The sequence below is a fragment of the Colletotrichum chrysophilum genome (assembly GCF_026319265.1).
Source record: "Colletotrichum chrysophilum strain AFK26 chromosome Unknown scaffold_16, whole genome shotgun sequence".
Classification (NCBI taxonomy): domain Eukaryota; kingdom Fungi; phylum Ascomycota; class Sordariomycetes; order Glomerellales; family Glomerellaceae; genus Colletotrichum; species Colletotrichum chrysophilum.
In genome coordinates this window covers 386344-403508 of record NW_026517303.1, presented here as the reverse complement: position 1 = coordinate 403508, position 17165 = coordinate 386344, and the positions used below count along the sequence as shown (strand labels likewise).

Genomic DNA, 17165 nt, shown 5'->3' with positions numbered 1-17165 from the left:
ATATTAAACTGACGGCACATTCCAACTCCCAATATTGGTCGGTACGCCAAATCATCAGTCTTCTTCCCTCCACACGGCAAGATGGTTCTCTCCACACTCTCCCTCCTGGCTCTGGCGCCGGCCGGTATCCTCGGCCTCGCCACGCCGTCAGCCGGTCTCAGTCGCCGCGCAGTTGACTGGAGCAAGTGGAAGCCCGGCGTGTCGTTCCAGATCATCCTCCACGAGCCCATCAAGCACGACAGCACCGCCGACATCGTGCCCGCCAACGCCGATGTATGGGATATTGACCTGCAGCATGCCGATACCTACCGGGACATGATTCCCACTCTCAAGGTGAATACTCTTCCCTTCTAGCTCACCCCAAAGAGAACGTATTGGCTAATCCATGATCGCAGGCTGCAGGGAAGATTGTCATCTGCTATTTCAACGGCGGTGCAGTCCAGGACTGGGACAACGATATCGCCGAGTTTCCGGAGGAAGCTATCCAGAAGCCCCTCGAGGGTTACCTGGACGAGAGATACCTCGACATCAGGAACAGCAAGGTCATCGACGTGATGAAGGCGCGTCTCGACTTGGCCGCAAGCCTCGGTTGCGATGGTGTTGATCCCGACAACATTGATGCTTGGGCTCAGGTAAGCACTGGAATGTTGCCCATGTGGAGAGAGCACTTTATCTAACCAGACATAAAAAAGGACGACGAGGACCCCACAGGCTTCAACCTCAAGGCTTCCGACTACGCCTCGTACCTCAAGGCACTGGCATCCCACGCCCACTCCCTCACCACGCAGGAAGGCCGGGCCCTCATGATTGGCCAAAAGAACGCGCCCGAAATCGCCCCGGACCTGGTTTCCACTGTCGACTTTGTCGTCCTCGAGACGTGCCTGGGCACCCGCACCTCTGACGAGGTCGAGCCTTTCTGCTCTGAGTTCCAGCCCGTCATCGCCGCCGGCCATCCCGTGTTCCAGATCGAGTACCCCCTCAGCGTCAGGAACGGTGTCGCCATCAGCCAGGTCGACTACAATTACTTCTGCGTCAATAAGAACGGCAACGAAGGGTTCAGCGAGGTCATCAAGCACGCGAGCGAGCAGGTTGACGGCTGGGGACAGTTTTGCGGCTTGGGCACGACGGGTGGCCGTTTCGAGACGCCTACTTTTGACGGATAGGATGGAACAGCATCAATGGCTAGAGCGGAACAAGACATGACAAATGAGGATGACTAAATCATGATTCAATTCCTGTACCTACTTTTCTCACACACGAAAGAACATACGAGACAACTTTTCATACGTTGACAAATTTCCTCGACACCTGCAGGCCATGCGATGATACAAAAGCGCCAATGAAGCAAACGATATTTCAAGGAAAACATCCGTCACGAGCCCTACCATCAGTTGTAGCCAACAGCCGATTCGGCTTCCTGTTCCAGCATTTTCCGCTTCAGCCCCCTCGCCCTAAGAGCAACGTATCCAACCATCATGATACCAACGGCGAAGCCGGCCGAGAGCAGAATGACATTGACAGGAACGGGATCGCCTCCGAACGTCTCGTGGAACAGGACGTCCAAGCCTGACTGGAAGAAGTTGAAGAGGCCGGAAAGGCAAATGATGGTGCCGTACACGGTGCCAAACGTCTCGAAGCCAAAGACCTTGGCGGTGTAGTCCGACACCGCAGTGTAGTAGAAGGGGCGGTAGAGCACAAAGAGACAGATTTGGATGTACGCCGCCCAGACGTTGTTGATGACGCCCAAAACGCCAATGGTTGTGGCAATGGTCACGAGGGCGGAGAGCACTGTAACGGTGCTCGTGTGGTCAAGGAGCACCCCGATAAATGGGATAGATAAGATGCCTCCAACAGGCAGGGCAATATCGAAAAAGTTGTTGATTTGGACGGCCTTGTCGTGGTCTCTGAAAATGACCTCGTACTGTGACCTAATGGTGGCCACAAAGTAGTTGATACGGAGCATCTGGATGACGGTGAACAGGCAGATGAGGATGAACCAGGGAGACGCAATCTGCCTCAGAGCCGTCCGGTTGTGCATTACGCCCCAGACTCCCGAAATCTCGTTCTTCTTCGCCTCGTGGCGCGGCTGCTTGCCCGCCTTCTGGGCGCCGATGAGTTGCTCAATGTCAGCCACGACGGAGTCGCGGTGCTGGCGGCGCTCTTCGCGGAGCAGAGCCGTGGTCTCGTCGACCTGGTCGTCGTACGGGCTCGGGTCGGCATCGCTGGCCGCCGCAGCCTCCTCCTGTTGTTCAACCAATTCTCCAACCGTCTTGTAGGACTGCTTCGGCATAAGCGTGAGCTGGAAAACGATGATCAACACTGGCACAATCAGGTACACCATGAAGAACTTGTCGTGGCCGAACGTGCCGTCGGTTGCTTGGAAGATCAAGCGATACACTAGGAACAGGGCACTCGAAGCGTCAAAGGCGCCCGTCAAAAGGGCGAGGATGAGGCCCGAGTGCCTGGGGAACGCATTGGAGAGCTGGAAGGATGAAATGTACGTAAACGGACCTCCCAGCGCAAGCGATAGGTATCCGATCAGGAAAGCATCGAAAGGCAGCCGCTTGGCGTATGCCATCAGAAGAGAGCCCAAAATCAGAAACATGCTCCCAATGATGCCGCATACTCGGGGGCCGAAATGGTCGAGGATGGCGCCGACTGGTAGGGCAGCAACGTTGGTACCGACAGCTGCCACCGTGAACATCAGGTTAAGATGAATCTCGACGCAGGTGTCGTCCGGGGACGCGCCGGGATCTTCGGCGGAGCAGATGTCGCTGTAAGCACCTTCACGCTTGAGGACCGGCTTCAGCGCTGCGAAGCCAAAGGCGACACCGGCAGCAAAGAGACAGTAGACAACAGAAACGGCAACTTGGACTGTGCGGGCGGTCAGCGGCTGCTTCTTCCAAGAGACAATTGTTACATGTCGTCGGCTGGATGCGCATGTAAGCGCGGAACTCACGGATTCTCTTCCATTGTGGGACCTCAAAGGCTCCAACAGCGTGAACGGTGTCGGGCTTGGCTGCGGCAGGATCCCACTCGTCGGGCAGAGGGTTGAAGCTCAGCCTGCCAGCCCGTACACTGGAGGCATCGCTACCTCGCCTCGACCTCTGGCCTGGAGGAAGGAATTGGAATGTCTCGACGGAGGCAACGCGATTCAGCGACATGGCGACGATTGCTGCGCCCGGGAAGCAAAAGCTTTCAAGACGACGAAGAATTCCCAGCGAGCCTCGATTGTCTGTGTGAGGCGCTCTTCGAGAACGGCGCCTATATTGGAATGCGACCAGAAGCCGGTAGGCTGCCGCTGTGTCACTGACGGCAGCTAGGTCTATCGTGGCTGAGCTGTCTCGCGAACTTGAATCGACAGTCGGGCTAAAGATGCGGGGTGAAACAGGGATTCCGCTGTCTAGGTGGCACAAGGTGCAATATGATCGTGGGACCAGGCGAGGAAGAGGGAAAGGGTACTGAAGAAATAAGTAGGTTGCCGGTCGGCCAGGGGAGAAAAAAATCGACGTTACGCGTGAAGAGAAAAAGGTTTCTCGGAGGACGAGAGCAGTCAGGTGGCAACGAAGAGAAGTTCCGGAAGGGTGGGGGCCGATGGTCAAAAATATCGACTTGTTCTTCCTTGCGAGAGCTACTGCAATGCGATGCAATGCAATGCAAGCTTGGAGAAATTCAACTGGGGCCAAGGGAATGAAAAGGTGGAAGAAGACTGAGGCGGACAATGGCAGCAGAGAAATAGATTTGCCAATGGCAAGGTGTAAGCTGAACCACCCAAGGCGTCATCAGCGAATCCAGATGCATTGCTGCTCGCGTTTCTGGTGTTGCTTTCCCCTCACTCGCACCTATTGCATGGCCCCTGCTCCCGCTTTGTTTAGCCTGGACTTGATCAGACGCTGCGCTTGGCCTGCCCAGCACTGCTCTCCTTGTCCGGGCTGTGTTGAGGGGGATTGCCCCGTCCAAACAACCGCCTGGGATGACGAACGCGCGCATGGATGAATGGAAGAGGGATCACTTCGTCATGTGGTCTCCAACACATGACGGTCCGCATGGGCCCGGCCGGCTCGGCTGTGGCTTGACGATTTGGAGATTTGGAGATCCATTGTCTTGCTGGAGAACAACAGATGAATTAGATGCCCAACCCGTGCCCAGCTGCCAAACAGGCGCCGTTCGCCGATGGCCTGCCAGTCCGGCTGGGACATCAGAGAGAAGGAGAAAAATTCAAATTGTTCCTTGTTCACTGGCGTCGTTCCCTGCTGGACATACAGGGTAAGTGGCCGGGGCAAACCAACGGCGGCAAGATAGTGGGCTTGCAGTGTGGAAGTCGATACCCATGCCTTCCGGGGCGGATTCTCCACCAGGCGCACAGCCAGCGGCATCAGTGGCTACCGGTTCTACTCAACTCATTGGCTCCCGCATTTCGAGATGCCGCTTGTACCCAAAGCGGCTCAATCTGATCCGTCAAGCCATGCCGAAAGGCTGGTAAAAACCGTTTTACATAATGCCATCGAGTATTCAAGTCATTCGGCGCCGCCAACGAGCAGCAGTCTTACCCGTGACCATTATCTCCGGGCTTGGTACTACTTGAGCGTTGCCCGAAAACGACGGCTGAAAACTCTGAACCCCTCCATCTTCTCAGATGGGCGCCTGGTTGCGACTTCGGCCCGGATCCGGGGGGCCTTACTGCTCTAGGCCTGGCGATGGCCGGGTTCTGATGTGGGCCGGCCGGCGTCGGCGAGTTGCGGCGGCGGCTGACCGGCGACGTCCGACCTGCAGCTCCGAGATTTCAACCTCTACTCTCAACCACACATCGGCCCGAAGCGGCGCATCACTCGCTGCTTCGATGGAAGACGCGCGGAAGAAAAAAAAGGCTAGGTCGATCGTGAGCAATGAATTAAAAACTAACGTTGCGTCGGCAATACACGAAGCGGCTATAAGGGTCCCCCCAACGCCCGCGGGCTGTGCTCATCCATCATGAGACCGCTCGCGCAAAAGGATATAAGCATGGCAGGGCAAACAGCGACAAAGGAAACGATGCGTCAAGATGGTAATGCGCCGGCGAGGGCTACCGTTCTGTCCTTCCCCAATCTTCCCGTCCATTTTTATGCAAACTACCCGAGTCGAGTATCCATCATTATATTCTCCATGTAATCTTGCTTTCCAGTAAGGTCGGCCTGGCTTCCTCCGTTTCCTCCTCCGCGCAAAAAGGTGTGCCTCGTTCTCGAAGCAGTCGTCGTCGCAGGAACGTAATTCGTTGGCATTGGTCCGCTTGCTGGTAGAAAAAGAGATGACCGTCCGTCTCGCTCAAAGGGTTTCCGGGGGGGTAGTTCCAATTGCGCCGTTTGGCCGGTGAAGGCCGCAAGGCTGTTGACCTCGCCTCCAATCACTCCAACTTTTCCTCTCCAAACCCTTCTCCACAACATGAATATTATGCACAATCAATTAAAAAAGGCCATCACAGATCGTGTGCGGAAATCAGGTCTTTAGTCAATCCGCTGGTCGCGGTCGTGTCATGGCGATCCGTCGATATTCTTTGAGGTATTCACGAGAATCAAAATGCCCAAAAACCTCGCCAGGAAATCCCTGGTCGTGGCTCGCTCAGTAGAAGCGGATGATGGCAGTGCCGTCGCCGGACATGGCCGTCTAAACAATTGCTGTCAGCATACGCGAAATCGAGATATCGCGAGCGGGTGTTCAACTTACAGTACAGCCAGTGCCACCACCAGTGTAGGAGCCGTCGACGAGCGCGCACTTGCTGTTAACATCGCCAGTGATTTCAATGTTGAAGTCGAGCTTGGCGGTCGAGGTCGGGGCATTGTTGAAGATGGAGAGGTAGGTGTTGCCGTCGGCGCTCTTGCCAACACCAATGTTGACGGGAGCCCAGTTACCGGCAGCGAGGGGGTCGGTGGCACTCTTCCAGACGCAGGCATCCTCAACAGCGACGCCCTGGTTGTTGACGTAGTACTGGGCGGTGGTAGGGCTGTTGTTCCAGACGTAGTAGTCGGGAGAGTAGGGGTTGGTCAGCTCCAGCTTCTGGCCAGGCTCAGGCACGGTGGCGATGACCATGGCCTCGTTACCGGGGTAGTCGGTACGGCATACGCAGGAAGACTTCTTGAGGTCGTTCTGGACGTAGACGCCGCCAGCGCCCTTCTCGCAAAGGGTCTTCTTGGAGGTGCGGGTGAGCTCGAGCTTGCCCTTGGAGTTGCAGTAAAGTCCACCAACGGACTGCTTGGTCGAACCCTGGGCGGAGGGCCACTGGGTCTTCTGGTAGCCAACAGGGCAGGAGTACGAGCAGAAAGAGTTCTTAGTGCATCCGCCGTCGCCAGAGACAGCCGTCTCGATGAAGGAGATGGCCAGGTCACCGATGCTGTAGTTGGGGGTTCTCTGGATGCCGGTCCAGCCGTTGGTGCCGAGGTAGTCGACGGGGACGGCACCATAGTCGGACGGGAACGTGGAGCAGTCAAGCTCGCCGCTGGGGAACTCAGCGTTCACGCCAGAGCCTCCAGAGGAGGAGCTGCCGCCCTTGCTGGCGGACGAGGTGGAGGCGGGAGGCGCCTGGCTCGAGGAAGAGGGCGTGGGGGTCGGGGTCGGGGTGGGAGTAGGGGTGGTAGAGGTGGAAGTAGTCTTGGCGACCTTAGCCTCGAAGAACTGAGCATCCTGGGAGCTGGACGGCTTGGGAGCCTTGGAGGTAGAGGCGGGAGGCAGAGGCGTCGAGGACGGGGTGGTCTCTCCGACGACAACGAACAGGCCGTCGTTGATACCCTGCTTGGCCTCGTCTTCGCTGATGACCTTTCCTCCGAGCTCGTAGGCGGTCACGGTCGGGCCGGATTCGTATACCACGACGACATCGGGGTCGCGCTTCTCAACGGGCGAAGCGGTGTCCTTCTTGACATGGCGGTGTCGGTGGTTGTGGGGCTGCGCGACGACACCGACGGCCAGGGAGGCCGCGATGGTGAGGCTGACGATGGACCTCATTTTGTATATTGAAGATGTTCTGGAGGCGCCATGTGTTAGCGCATCGTGGACTTAAATCATGTTGTTGTTGTTGTAAGTCGGCGATTCAGGGAGAATCGACACAGTGAAGCAGCGCAGCGCAAGCAGCGAAGATATCCAGAGGCTTTCGTGCGATACCCTCCCAACAAAATCGCGTTCGCCGTCTTGTTCCCCTGGTCGCTGACACAGTTGATCATCTTCGCTGTAGTTGTTGTGGTGGCTGTGGTGTTGTGTATGTCCTCCATTGTGCGGCGCCATGGCCGAGAATCGTCTGATGCTCATCCCCGGGGTCTCTCCTCTGTGTCTCTGTGTGTTCTTACCCTTTATTATTCCTCGCGAGGGATCAATTAGAGTCGGAGCGAATGTTTCGTTCTATTCGCTGTGGTTGTCGGTGTGCGGGAGTCGAGGCGGAACCCGTGTAGGTGGTTGAAGGTAACGAATGTAGGTGAATTTGTTAGATTCAAAAGAGTGTAAGTGAGAGCGAACTCTCTAGTTGGAGGAATCAACGCGGTGAACGAGAAGTCAGACCTCGAAGACCGGAGAGCTGAGAAGAGGGAGAAGGAGAGGATGAAGTGGAGGAAAACAGGGTAAAGAGGGCCATGTCGTGGATCCCCTGGGAAATTAGGAGACCAGGTACATGAGGTACAAGCCACCCGGACCCCCAGGCGCTATTAGCAGAAGACGATCCGCTGCAGGTACGGACAGGGCTTGCCAACTGCCTGCGAGGACCCAGGCACAACGTCGCCCAGAGGCGCGCCCCCGGGAGGGAGGGACTGCACGTTGAGGTGGGAGTTGGGGGCTTGGGCTTGGACTTGGGGGGGAGTCGACGCCGTTGGCGCGCCTCCCCGGGAAGGGCAAGAAAGGGGGTTGAAGGGGACGTTCCCAAACAAGACTAGCGGTCCTGGGCAATTAAATGAATGGTTCCTGCCTCCATTTATTTACCTTGCCTTGGACATGGCACCGCACCGTGCACGTGAACGAAGATTGGGGGATCCTGGCAGCACCGAACTGGCAGGCACAGGCACAGGGCAGAGCAGACCAGAAGGGAAGGCGCGAATTCAAGTCGGAGCCGTCGTACGAGGATGCGATGAAGACGAATGCTGGACGGGAATAATTGAGTTGATGCGCACCGCTGCCCGCAGGACTGCCCGCGACATCCCTCCCAGCTCCCGCCCCGGGTGCCCCAGGGAGACTCCCCGTCGCAGACTCCTGTGCTGCTCATAGCCATGTGTAACACCACCTGTTTCTGTCGCTGTCGTCCGATCCTGCTGAGCTTCCCAGGTCCAGCCAGCCAGCCAAGGCACGAACACGACCCAGGCCTCGTGGCGAAGGTCACTCACGCATTGAGGTGCATGCTGTTGTGCTGTGCGTGTGCGGTTCATCCCAACTGACAGCAGCTACCTAATCTAACCTACCTAACTATTTCTAGCACATACACCCACGCACATAACAACCTCCGCTACTTATGCATGACACGCGCGAAGAAGAAACTGGAAAAGAAAAGGAAGAAAATGGGAAACGAAACCAAACCAAACCTAACCATCAACAGCCCGCCATCGGATACTACCTACCTACGGATGCCACCGTCCTTGCTGTCCGGTTCTCGTTGCCGCGACCTTGCCGCTCTCCCTTCTTTTTTTCTTCCCCTCTCTGCCGCAGACACAGACAGACTCAAAGTCTGGTTCGCCTGCTCCCTTACATCAAAGGGTTGAAATGATCTTCACCAGAAAATCGACAACGGCGGGCTGCATAACCACACCCAACCAGCCCCTATCGTCGCTCGTCGCTTCGAGGAGCAAAAGCCGGCTTGCGGCGGTCAACTGGTCCAAAACAGTCTGCCCAGCTCGACAGGCCCGGTCGGCCGAATGAAGATCACCACTACCAGTGCATGCGACAGCGACTGGATCCATCCCAACCCTGCTGGATGCGACGCAGCAACACAGCCAGCCCGTCGCCCTGTCCATCAGAGACGGCTCTGTTTTCCTCGTTGGTCTTCTCCACGGCCCTCGACCACCAGCGGTCGAATCAGATTCGCTTGGCCTAATTAGAGATCCCTGGGGGAGGTAAATCCATCCTTGCCCGTCGCTGACCAGCAATTGGCCTTGGTCAAATCTCGATGCTCCTCAGCAATCAATCTTTCCCAGCCGCCATCACCAATCGAGCCTTTTAGCACACCTGTCACCCTCGCGCTTTCATGTCGTCGTCGCCCGTCGCTGTTGTCGTCGTCGTCGCGGCAGCCGTTGTCGTCGTCACCTCCCAATCTCCATCTGGAGGGAATAGCATTGTTGTTCCCCAGGAACCTATGCCTTCTTGAGCCAGCCCACTCGACCGTGGTTCCCTTTTTGATGGGTCTTTTTTTATCTTCCATTGTTCGAGCCCGGCTCCTCTCCACGCTCTGCTGCAGCTACCGTGCGCTAGCCGCCAAGTGCTCATACGAGGCTCGGCTCTAAGCGACGTAGCCGTTGACCATTGACCATCGGCGCAGGAACGACTGTTGTCCTGGGCCATGGCCACCCCTATTCGTGAATCGTTCACCGTCAGGAGACACTTTCTCATCAGTCTGTTGACGAGCGCCACAGGCCATGGATGGGTTCGAGATCCGTCAGATTGGCGATGCCTTGCCCTCGCTCAATGCACGTGCATATCCATGCACATGTCCGCGTCGTGCAAAAGACACTGGCTGACCGGTGTTGCTATTCTGTCCTCTTTTGCACTAATACGTTTCCTGCCACAGGCAGCAAATGTCCTGAGCCCGTCCAGATGATGCACAAACACGATGGCCTGCAGATCTTGCTAGCCTGGGCCGACTGCGGCGGTCTCGCTCGCTCATTTGAACTCAGGTCGGAGTCTACGACGATTCCTCACATACCCCACCAAATAACCAATCAATGACACAATCTCATCAGTTGCGCCGGCGTCTGTCACCCAATGTCCCGATATCCAATATTCAATTCCCAGAAGCCCCGGGTTGTCCACAAAAATAAAGGGGTGGGGAACAGGAGAGATTTCGGCTTATCGGCCGCGCCTGTCAGTCATTTCGCCAGCGGGTGCCCAGCATGTTTCTCCAGAACGCTGAAGAAGGAGAAGCCACAGACACCTGGGCAATAACAATGAAAGCCACCAGAAATACCTTGCCTTAACAGCTACAGACGGGCCGAGCGATCAGCCAAGGGAAATCAACTCATTAGGTGACCAAGCCGAGGGCTTCGGTAGTCGCCCGTTGCCTGAGAGTCGTCTCTGTTGTCTGCCACACCTCATTTGCTCTGGATTTTCTCAAGCGTCTGCTTCCATTGCTTCTGATTTTACCTCCCGTCAAATCGCCGTCGTCTTCTCTTTGCCGCAGCAGGTTTGCTGGCGCCAAGGCATCGAACAATAAAACATGGATATCCAATCAAGCTTTGGTCACGACCACAATACACATCCATGGACCGAGACATTGACAAGAATTTGAGAGGAAAAGAGAGCAGGAAAGAAAAAAAGACGCGTGCTGGCCAATCTCATTTAGGACGTATCTGCGTACCTGAATCCGCGCAGGAGACCCCTACCCGTCCGCATATATTCCTTGGGCTGTGCGTCTTCGACCGTGCGATTTCTTAAATCTCATTTCAACCATGACGTCCGCAAATCCACCCCAATTTCGGAGGATACGATCGATCTGCGCTAAGGTAAAAAGCAAAAGGCTGTGCAACCACTAACAAGCAGTATCTTTCCACCTGAAACGTTGAAACATCGACAGCCTTCTGGGTCCTGGCCTGCAAGCTGCGTCGCTCACGACAGGGAAGCCCTTTGAAAGGCCTTCTAAAGGCCCGTGGCAGAGAGTCATGCTTTAAGGCCTTGTCCGACCAAGGCCCTCCCCCTCATCGGCTTTACAATGCCGTATCTGGCGGGCTTGCGTAACATGTCGGCGTTGGCGACGATGCCCTCAATTCTCCCACTTTACGTCAAGATGCTCAGATGCGTCCACTGCTGGCCGACGACGAAGCTGAGATTTCTTTGTACAGACAAACTGCTCAGTCGGCCCGTAGTGGCGGGATACCGGGAGGTAAAGGACGAGGCCTCGTTCTCTCTTGGCTTTACCAATGGCGCACGCCTCCCAAGACAGAGCCATTCCTCGAGGGTCTCCGATCCATGCCATCGCGAACTTGAAAAACAACACCACTTGCCCGCGACGCCACGGAGCCCTCGTCCGCGACGGCGAATTCGCAGACCGCGGTCGCATTCCATAGCACCGCTCGTCAGGTCTCGATTGTTTGGCCGCGCTCCGCCCAGCCGTCCAACCCCTCCTTGCTGTGTCTGGCCTTCTGAGCCTCGCGGGACGGGACCACCGTTGTTTTGCTTCGAGACATTGTGCAGAATCAGGGTGTGATGTTCAGGTACCAAGAATGACTGTTGCGGCACTTGAATCATGGGCGGCGTCCCCTCTCCTCTTCCGTGACGGATGGCCGTCATCGAGACATGGCTTAGCTACCCGCATCTGGCCAAGCTGCGTTCCATTGTCGCTGCCAATTATTTCTTGCGCAACTGCCTTATTTTTATTTTCCGTGTTTTTTTCTTTTTGTTTCTTTTCTGTTAATCTTGCCGCGCGCATGGCCTGATGACTCAAGTGGTCACATAACATGATGCGATTTGCGACGTTTCGCCAAGCTACACAATGTTGTCGCTCGAGCTCATGATCTACGATTGACGATGATGCCGAGTGGAGAACCTCCATTGTTTACCATTGTGTCACGGCATCTAGAGTTTGCAGGGCGGCATTCCATTTCATCTCCCGGTTCTGCGAGAAACAGCATCTCATGTTGTTGACTTCTCTGGGATGTGGCTGCCGCTGCTCTTGGGCAAGTCGTGACAGTCCAATGTGCAATGAGGCGTTGTTGGTGGATTGGGGCATTCACGACAAGTTGGCGAACGCTAGACCGCACCTGATGGAGAGAGCCCCGATTTGCCGTTGTGGAAGATTGTTCTACTTGAGGCGTCGCTGGTGTGTGGGTGAGCCACACTTTCTGTCTCATTTGCCACGATGAATTTCACGATTCCTCGGCATGGCACATCGGGCCCAAAGGGACAGCACCATTGCGGGCCTGTGCCTTTTGAGAACCAACGCCCGCGCCGGTGGCAGATTCTCCATGGCGTTTGCCTGTTGAAGGACCCTGCCAAATCGATAGTTGGTGAGGCCTAGCAGTCACCCCCGTCGCTAACCAATATTGAGCCGGAAGCGCAGGACTGGATCACGGGCTAGAACTGGTGTGTCGAGTTCTTTGCGGTACACCGTGAACTATGGGGTTCCACAGCGCCTAGAGGGTGGTCTGGGTCTAGAGTTCTCGTGTGTCTGAGGGTCGAGTATCGTGGTCCATCTCTGAACGACCACTCTCCCGGCTGCTTTTCAAAGTTCAATCATCTGGTGGCGTTCAAGTGTTGGATATCATCCTTGACGCACTCGTCCGCATCGGACATCGTGTCCCGGCTGCATGGTTCCGAATATGCGTCTCTGAGTGATGGCCTTGACTTGAGCTCTACGGTAATCTTGGAGCCACTCCTTTCCCGACTGAGAATTTCATTGTCATACCGTCGTATCCGTACAGCCTGTGATAAACTCCTTAGCACCTTGGCAACGGCCGAGAGCCTTTTGCTGAAGTAGTAGCCACATGAACTTGACGTAAACTGCACGGAAGTTCCATATATATTCAAAGTTGTTCACCTAATGGCAACTCACTCGGCTTAATATCACGTCAAGACACGAGCTGCTTTGCGAAAAAGGCAGAACCAGCAACGTCTGTTGACCATGGATTCTGACGATTTATGAGAGCGCTGTGTATTTGTGCCGGCCTCAGTGTACTTCAGATATTTCTTCTCGCAACGCAAGCTGCCCGGTAGACGGACGGAAAACCTTGGGCTGGCCGTTCTTACTGCAATCTACTGCTAAACGTCTCTATTGAGCCATCTGCGCTTCAATCTAGGGAACCCGATCTCGAAACCAAAAAGGAGAAATAACTCCGCATGGATTTGAAGGACAGATGCAAAGTCGACGAGGTAGGTGACACACACACGCTACTGTCGAGTCTTCGGTCTGGATGTCCCGGCCTCTAGAGTCAGTCAGATCTTACAAGTCGATAGATTGATTCCACCCTAGAAAACGACATGGTACTACATGATCATCGTCGTCTAATTGTGCAGTGATCTTTGACATGACAACCCAATGGCGAACGACGAGGACGATCTACTAGAAAAGGGGGGTATGAAGAAACATGTAGAACGAAGAGACTACAGAACGCGCCTTCAGTCACACGTGGCGACAGAAGGGGCTGCCGAAAGGTGAACAGGCGTCATCCTATCGAGATCATCGTCTTGGCAAGAAACTCCTCGAGTCACCGTCCAAGCTGGGCCTGACGGGGTGTACACGAATCGCATCATGGGCAGCCTCACCCATCGCTGAGGCGACCCAAAGACATACAAACGCGAGTACGAGGGTGGGCACTTGCAGACTGCTTAAACATGTTTATCTACCCGGCATGTAAATTGCACTATTTGCCTCCTTTTCGGGGAGGACTGACCATGTGGCCTAAACTCTGCAACGAACGCTATAATACATGAGGGGGAAACCCCTACCGCCGATTTGCCTCCAGAGAAACGACCAGAACCGGAATTGGAATTACCGCGGTGAGCGCCAGGCATACTTCTGCGACATGCCTGACTGCGAGATGCGGCCGAGGGGAAACCAAAAACTTTTCGTGTCGAGGTCCGCCGTTGCACTTCTGCCAGTGCCCCAGGAAAATAAAAACGCCTCCCACCCCGGACAGGTTGTCCCGCAAATAATATGGGTCAGAGAGGCAGAAGTAATGGGAGTAAAAAAGAGAGATGAGAAATCGAGACGCCGACAATGAGTGAAAAACGCCAATTTATCCTCCAGCCGCCAGGTGAGGCTTCCTCTGATCCTCTCCCGCCAATAACATGTCGTCGTTGTTACATCGGTGATAGGTTGTAGTGAATGGCGTGTAGGAGCCACTTGCTTGTGTCTGGATTACGCCTTGACCTCGGTCGTTTCGGCCTCACGAGCCTCCAGCTGCTTCTTCAAGCCAGTGACCTCGCTCGTGAGCAGCCCAATCTGTGCCTGCTTGGCGGTGTCCGCCTTTTCGAATGCCGTGATCTTATCCGACAATTGTTTGACTTTCTCCTCCAGGTTCTGCACGTACGCCCAGAGGCCGGGATCCGTGGCGAACATGTTGTTGCCGTTCTCTGTCCCGCTTCCAGCGCCGCGGGGGTGGGCCCCAGCCGGAGCAGCAAAAACTTTGAAGCCGGTCAGTACACACATTGAGAGTCAGCAGAGTGGAGGGTGTCGAGGAGTACGAACCTGGGGAGGTGTTCCTCTCCGAGGGCCTGCGGCCGAATTGTTGCTGCTGGAATTGCTGTGTGAGACTTGGAGATCGCTGCCTCGCAATGTTGGCCGTGTCATGTGCAGTTCCAGGGCTCAAAGGCTTTGGACTCTCTGTCATGCCACTTTGCGAGTAGATGGAACCACCACTTACGGGCATGGAAGACACGCTCGTGTTCGGCGTGTGGCCTCCGGCAATGCTGTTCGGCATGCTTGGGGATGTGTTGGTACTTGATGCGCCGCGGTCGACGTTCGGCGGATACAGTCCGCCGGTCGTTCCGGGCCGTGGGCCTGCCGGGGGATATGTCCGGGAGTGAGGGGCATACCCTTCCATATTGCCCTGTCCTGCTACGTGCTGAGCCTTGATGCTGGGCAAGCTCAGGCGTCTTTCTTCTTCCGTCATGTCTTCCTCGTTTCCGTAGACCACGCCGGCCATTGAGTCGTCACCATCGGCCATGCTCGGCCCGTCCATGTCGTCCGTCTCGGCGAAGCTGCCCATACTTGATCGGCGGCCGGCGCATCCGCCTGCGCCTTTGCTGTGCCTGGCCAGCGCGTCGCCGCGAGCGAACTTGCGATCGCACTTGGGGCACACATGGGGCTTTTCGCCGGTGTGGAGTTTGCTGTGGCGCTTCAAATCGTGAAGACGGCGGAAGCGCATCGAGCATTCCTGGCAAATGTACGGCTTTTCCTGACTGTGGGTGAGTAGATGGCTCTTCAGGTTATGGTGGCGCGTGAACTCGGTGTCGCAGAAAGGGCATTTGTGCTTCTTGCCGGAAGACTGAGTAGGGGATTCGTGACCGGGCGACGGCATGGGAAAGCTCATACCGCGCGCCGGCGGTGCGGGCATCATGGCCGCGGCTTGAAGCGACCCGGGGTAGGATAGCGATCCGGGGGTGGTCTTGTCTTCTTGGGCAGTGGCCGGGTGCGGCGGTTGGGGGGTAGCCTGCAGCTGAGGCTGAGACTGCTGCTGCTGTTGGGGCTGCTCGTTGGTCTTGTGGTCGACCTCCATGGGACCCGGGCTGGCCGTCACCAACGCGCCAGCTATGCTCGCGACACTTGTTGCGCTCTGCGGGCTGATCTCCGCGTTCTCTGCGGGCGCATTGTTGGGTTGCGGTATCGAGACGGTTTGGGGTTCCTTGGTAGAGGCCTCCATGGAAGCTGTGGGCGCCTGGGGCGCGTCGTCCGGACGACTCATGGCGGCGACACTGCCGGCGAGAACAGAGAGAACCGAGTGGCCCGGGTTGTCGCTGGAGCCGGGAGGGTTCAGGCGCTGTTCCCGTCTTCGCTCTTCGTCGAGAGCTTCGAGGGCGGCGGCAGCTGTCAAGGGCGTCGGGGAGCGGCGTGAGGAAGCCAGGGCAAAGCGGGCGGATTTGGTGGGCGAAGGAAAGTCGAAGGGCGCGATGACAGGAGCGGCAGCGGCGGGATCGGCGACGGGGTCGACGGCAGCAGACGTAGGGGAGGTCGGGGTGGTCTCGCGAGCTCTCTTGAGAGACTTTGAGCGAGCGGGATCTCCTCCGAGCACGAATGCGTCCGATGCGACAGGAGCGGACGCAGCCAGAAGAGGGGCTTCGGTCGCGATGGGACCGTTATCCGAGGCCATGGGCGGGCTCAATCATCAAACAGGCTAATTGAGTGTTGGAAAGGAGATTCGGGAGGGCGTATCGCGAGGTGGTGGTGGTTTGTTGTTGATGGTCAACGAGGATTCATGGGAGCTTCGGGTTATTCAGCCACGTGTGGCGGATGTCTTTTGCTTCTAGACGGGTTCAGGACCCCGAATATGACGGGACGGGCGGACGAGTCACGGTGGAATGTGGCGGGAGCAGCAGGTGGATTGAAGTCGTGAGGCTGGTGCAGCAAGGTCGTGGATGGAATAAGTTTTTGGGAAAAACCCGGATGCGCGTGTATTCCCGTGGGTGCAGTGACGACAAAAAGACTGAGGAGGCGAATGTGATGTTGAGGAAGGGAGGGAAAAAGAAGACTGAATTCGAGGTGTGGCAGGAGCTGGAGGAAAAGGGAATGGGGTGGAGGGCGTCGGCGGCGGCGGCGCGGCGGGTGCAGCAGAGCAGCAGAGCAGCAGCAAGCATCAGCAACACAAGAAAGAGACTGGACGGGGAGCAGAGGTGAGGCAGAGGGCCGAAAGTGAGAGTGTGCGTGTGTGTGTGTGTGTGGTGTCCCCGGGTACCCTAGGTGAGGGAGGTAAGTAAGGTAGGTAGGTAGGCATACCTAGGTACCTGGAGGAGGGAGGCAGGTGTGGCAGGTACATGGACTTTGGCCCGGCCAGGAGCTGACCTATGATGCGGTGCGATGGTGCCCGCGAACAGCCACAGGCCCTCGGCCACAGCAGAGGAGGGCGGGTCACTTTTCGCTGAGGTTCCATGGAGGAGGTACATACGTAGGTGGGCTGCGTAAGACAGCTCCGGCTTTGACGGCGGAGGGGGGGAACGTACCGGGGACAAGAGCACAGTGTGGCTACGTGCCTTAGGTAAGCCAGGTACCTGCAAGGTATAGGTAGTGTGAGCCCGGTGGGTGGTGGACGATGACGGACGGGTGGAGCAAGTGAGGTGCGGATGTGGATGAACTGCAGAGGGCCGCAGCAGCTGGCGATTGAACGGGGGTGGGAGCTGCTGAGAGTGTGAACACAACCCGCCATTCGGCCCAGTATTCCCGCCGCCGGGAACCCAAGCTGCCCAGCAGCCAGGCCCAGCAGCCAGGTACCTCCCTCCACACGCGACGGGCGACGCTGGGTACCTACCTTGCCATGCCCTGCCGTACCTGACAGCGCCGGAAAGGCTAACGTACTTGGTCAGAT

The 17165-nt window shown here is 56.6% G+C and overlaps 4 protein-coding genes across 4 annotated transcripts; 1 reads left to right on the top strand and 3 right to left on the bottom strand.

The window, feature by feature from the left end:
* Positions 1-81: 81 nt before the first annotated feature.
* On the top strand, positions 82-1163 carry COL26b_003060 (uncharacterized protein; the record flags this gene model as incomplete). Its single annotated transcript, XM_053175965.1, has 3 exons — positions 82-333; positions 396-632; positions 693-1163. The coding sequence occupies 3 exons, from the start codon at positions 82-84 to the stop codon at positions 1161-1163; spliced, it is 960 nt and encodes a 319-aa protein (XP_053040132.1).
* A 224-nt stretch (positions 1164-1387) lies between these two features.
* On the bottom strand, positions 1388-3164 carry COL26b_003059 (uncharacterized protein; the record flags this gene model as incomplete). Its single annotated transcript, XM_053175964.1, has 2 exons — positions 1388-2874; positions 2921-3164. 2 exons carry the CDS (start codon positions 3162-3164, stop codon positions 1388-1390), a joined length of 1731 nt encoding a protein of 576 aa, XP_053040131.1.
* A 2431-nt stretch (positions 3165-5595) lies between these two features.
* COL26b_003058 (uncharacterized protein) lies at positions 5596-6972 on the bottom strand (the record flags this gene model as incomplete). The annotated part of the gene is made up of 2 exons (XM_053175963.1): positions 5596-5640; positions 5701-6972. 2 exons carry the CDS (start codon positions 6970-6972, stop codon positions 5596-5598), a joined length of 1317 nt encoding a protein of 438 aa, XP_053040130.1.
* Positions 6973-14005: 7033 nt separating this feature from the next.
* Positions 14006-15956, bottom strand: COL26b_003057 (uncharacterized protein; the record flags this gene model as incomplete). Its single annotated transcript, XM_053175962.1, has 2 exons — positions 14006-14271; positions 14336-15956. The coding sequence occupies 2 exons, from the start codon at positions 15954-15956 to the stop codon at positions 14006-14008; spliced, it is 1887 nt and encodes a 628-aa protein (XP_053040129.1).
* Between the last annotated feature and the right edge of the window lie 1209 nt (positions 15957-17165).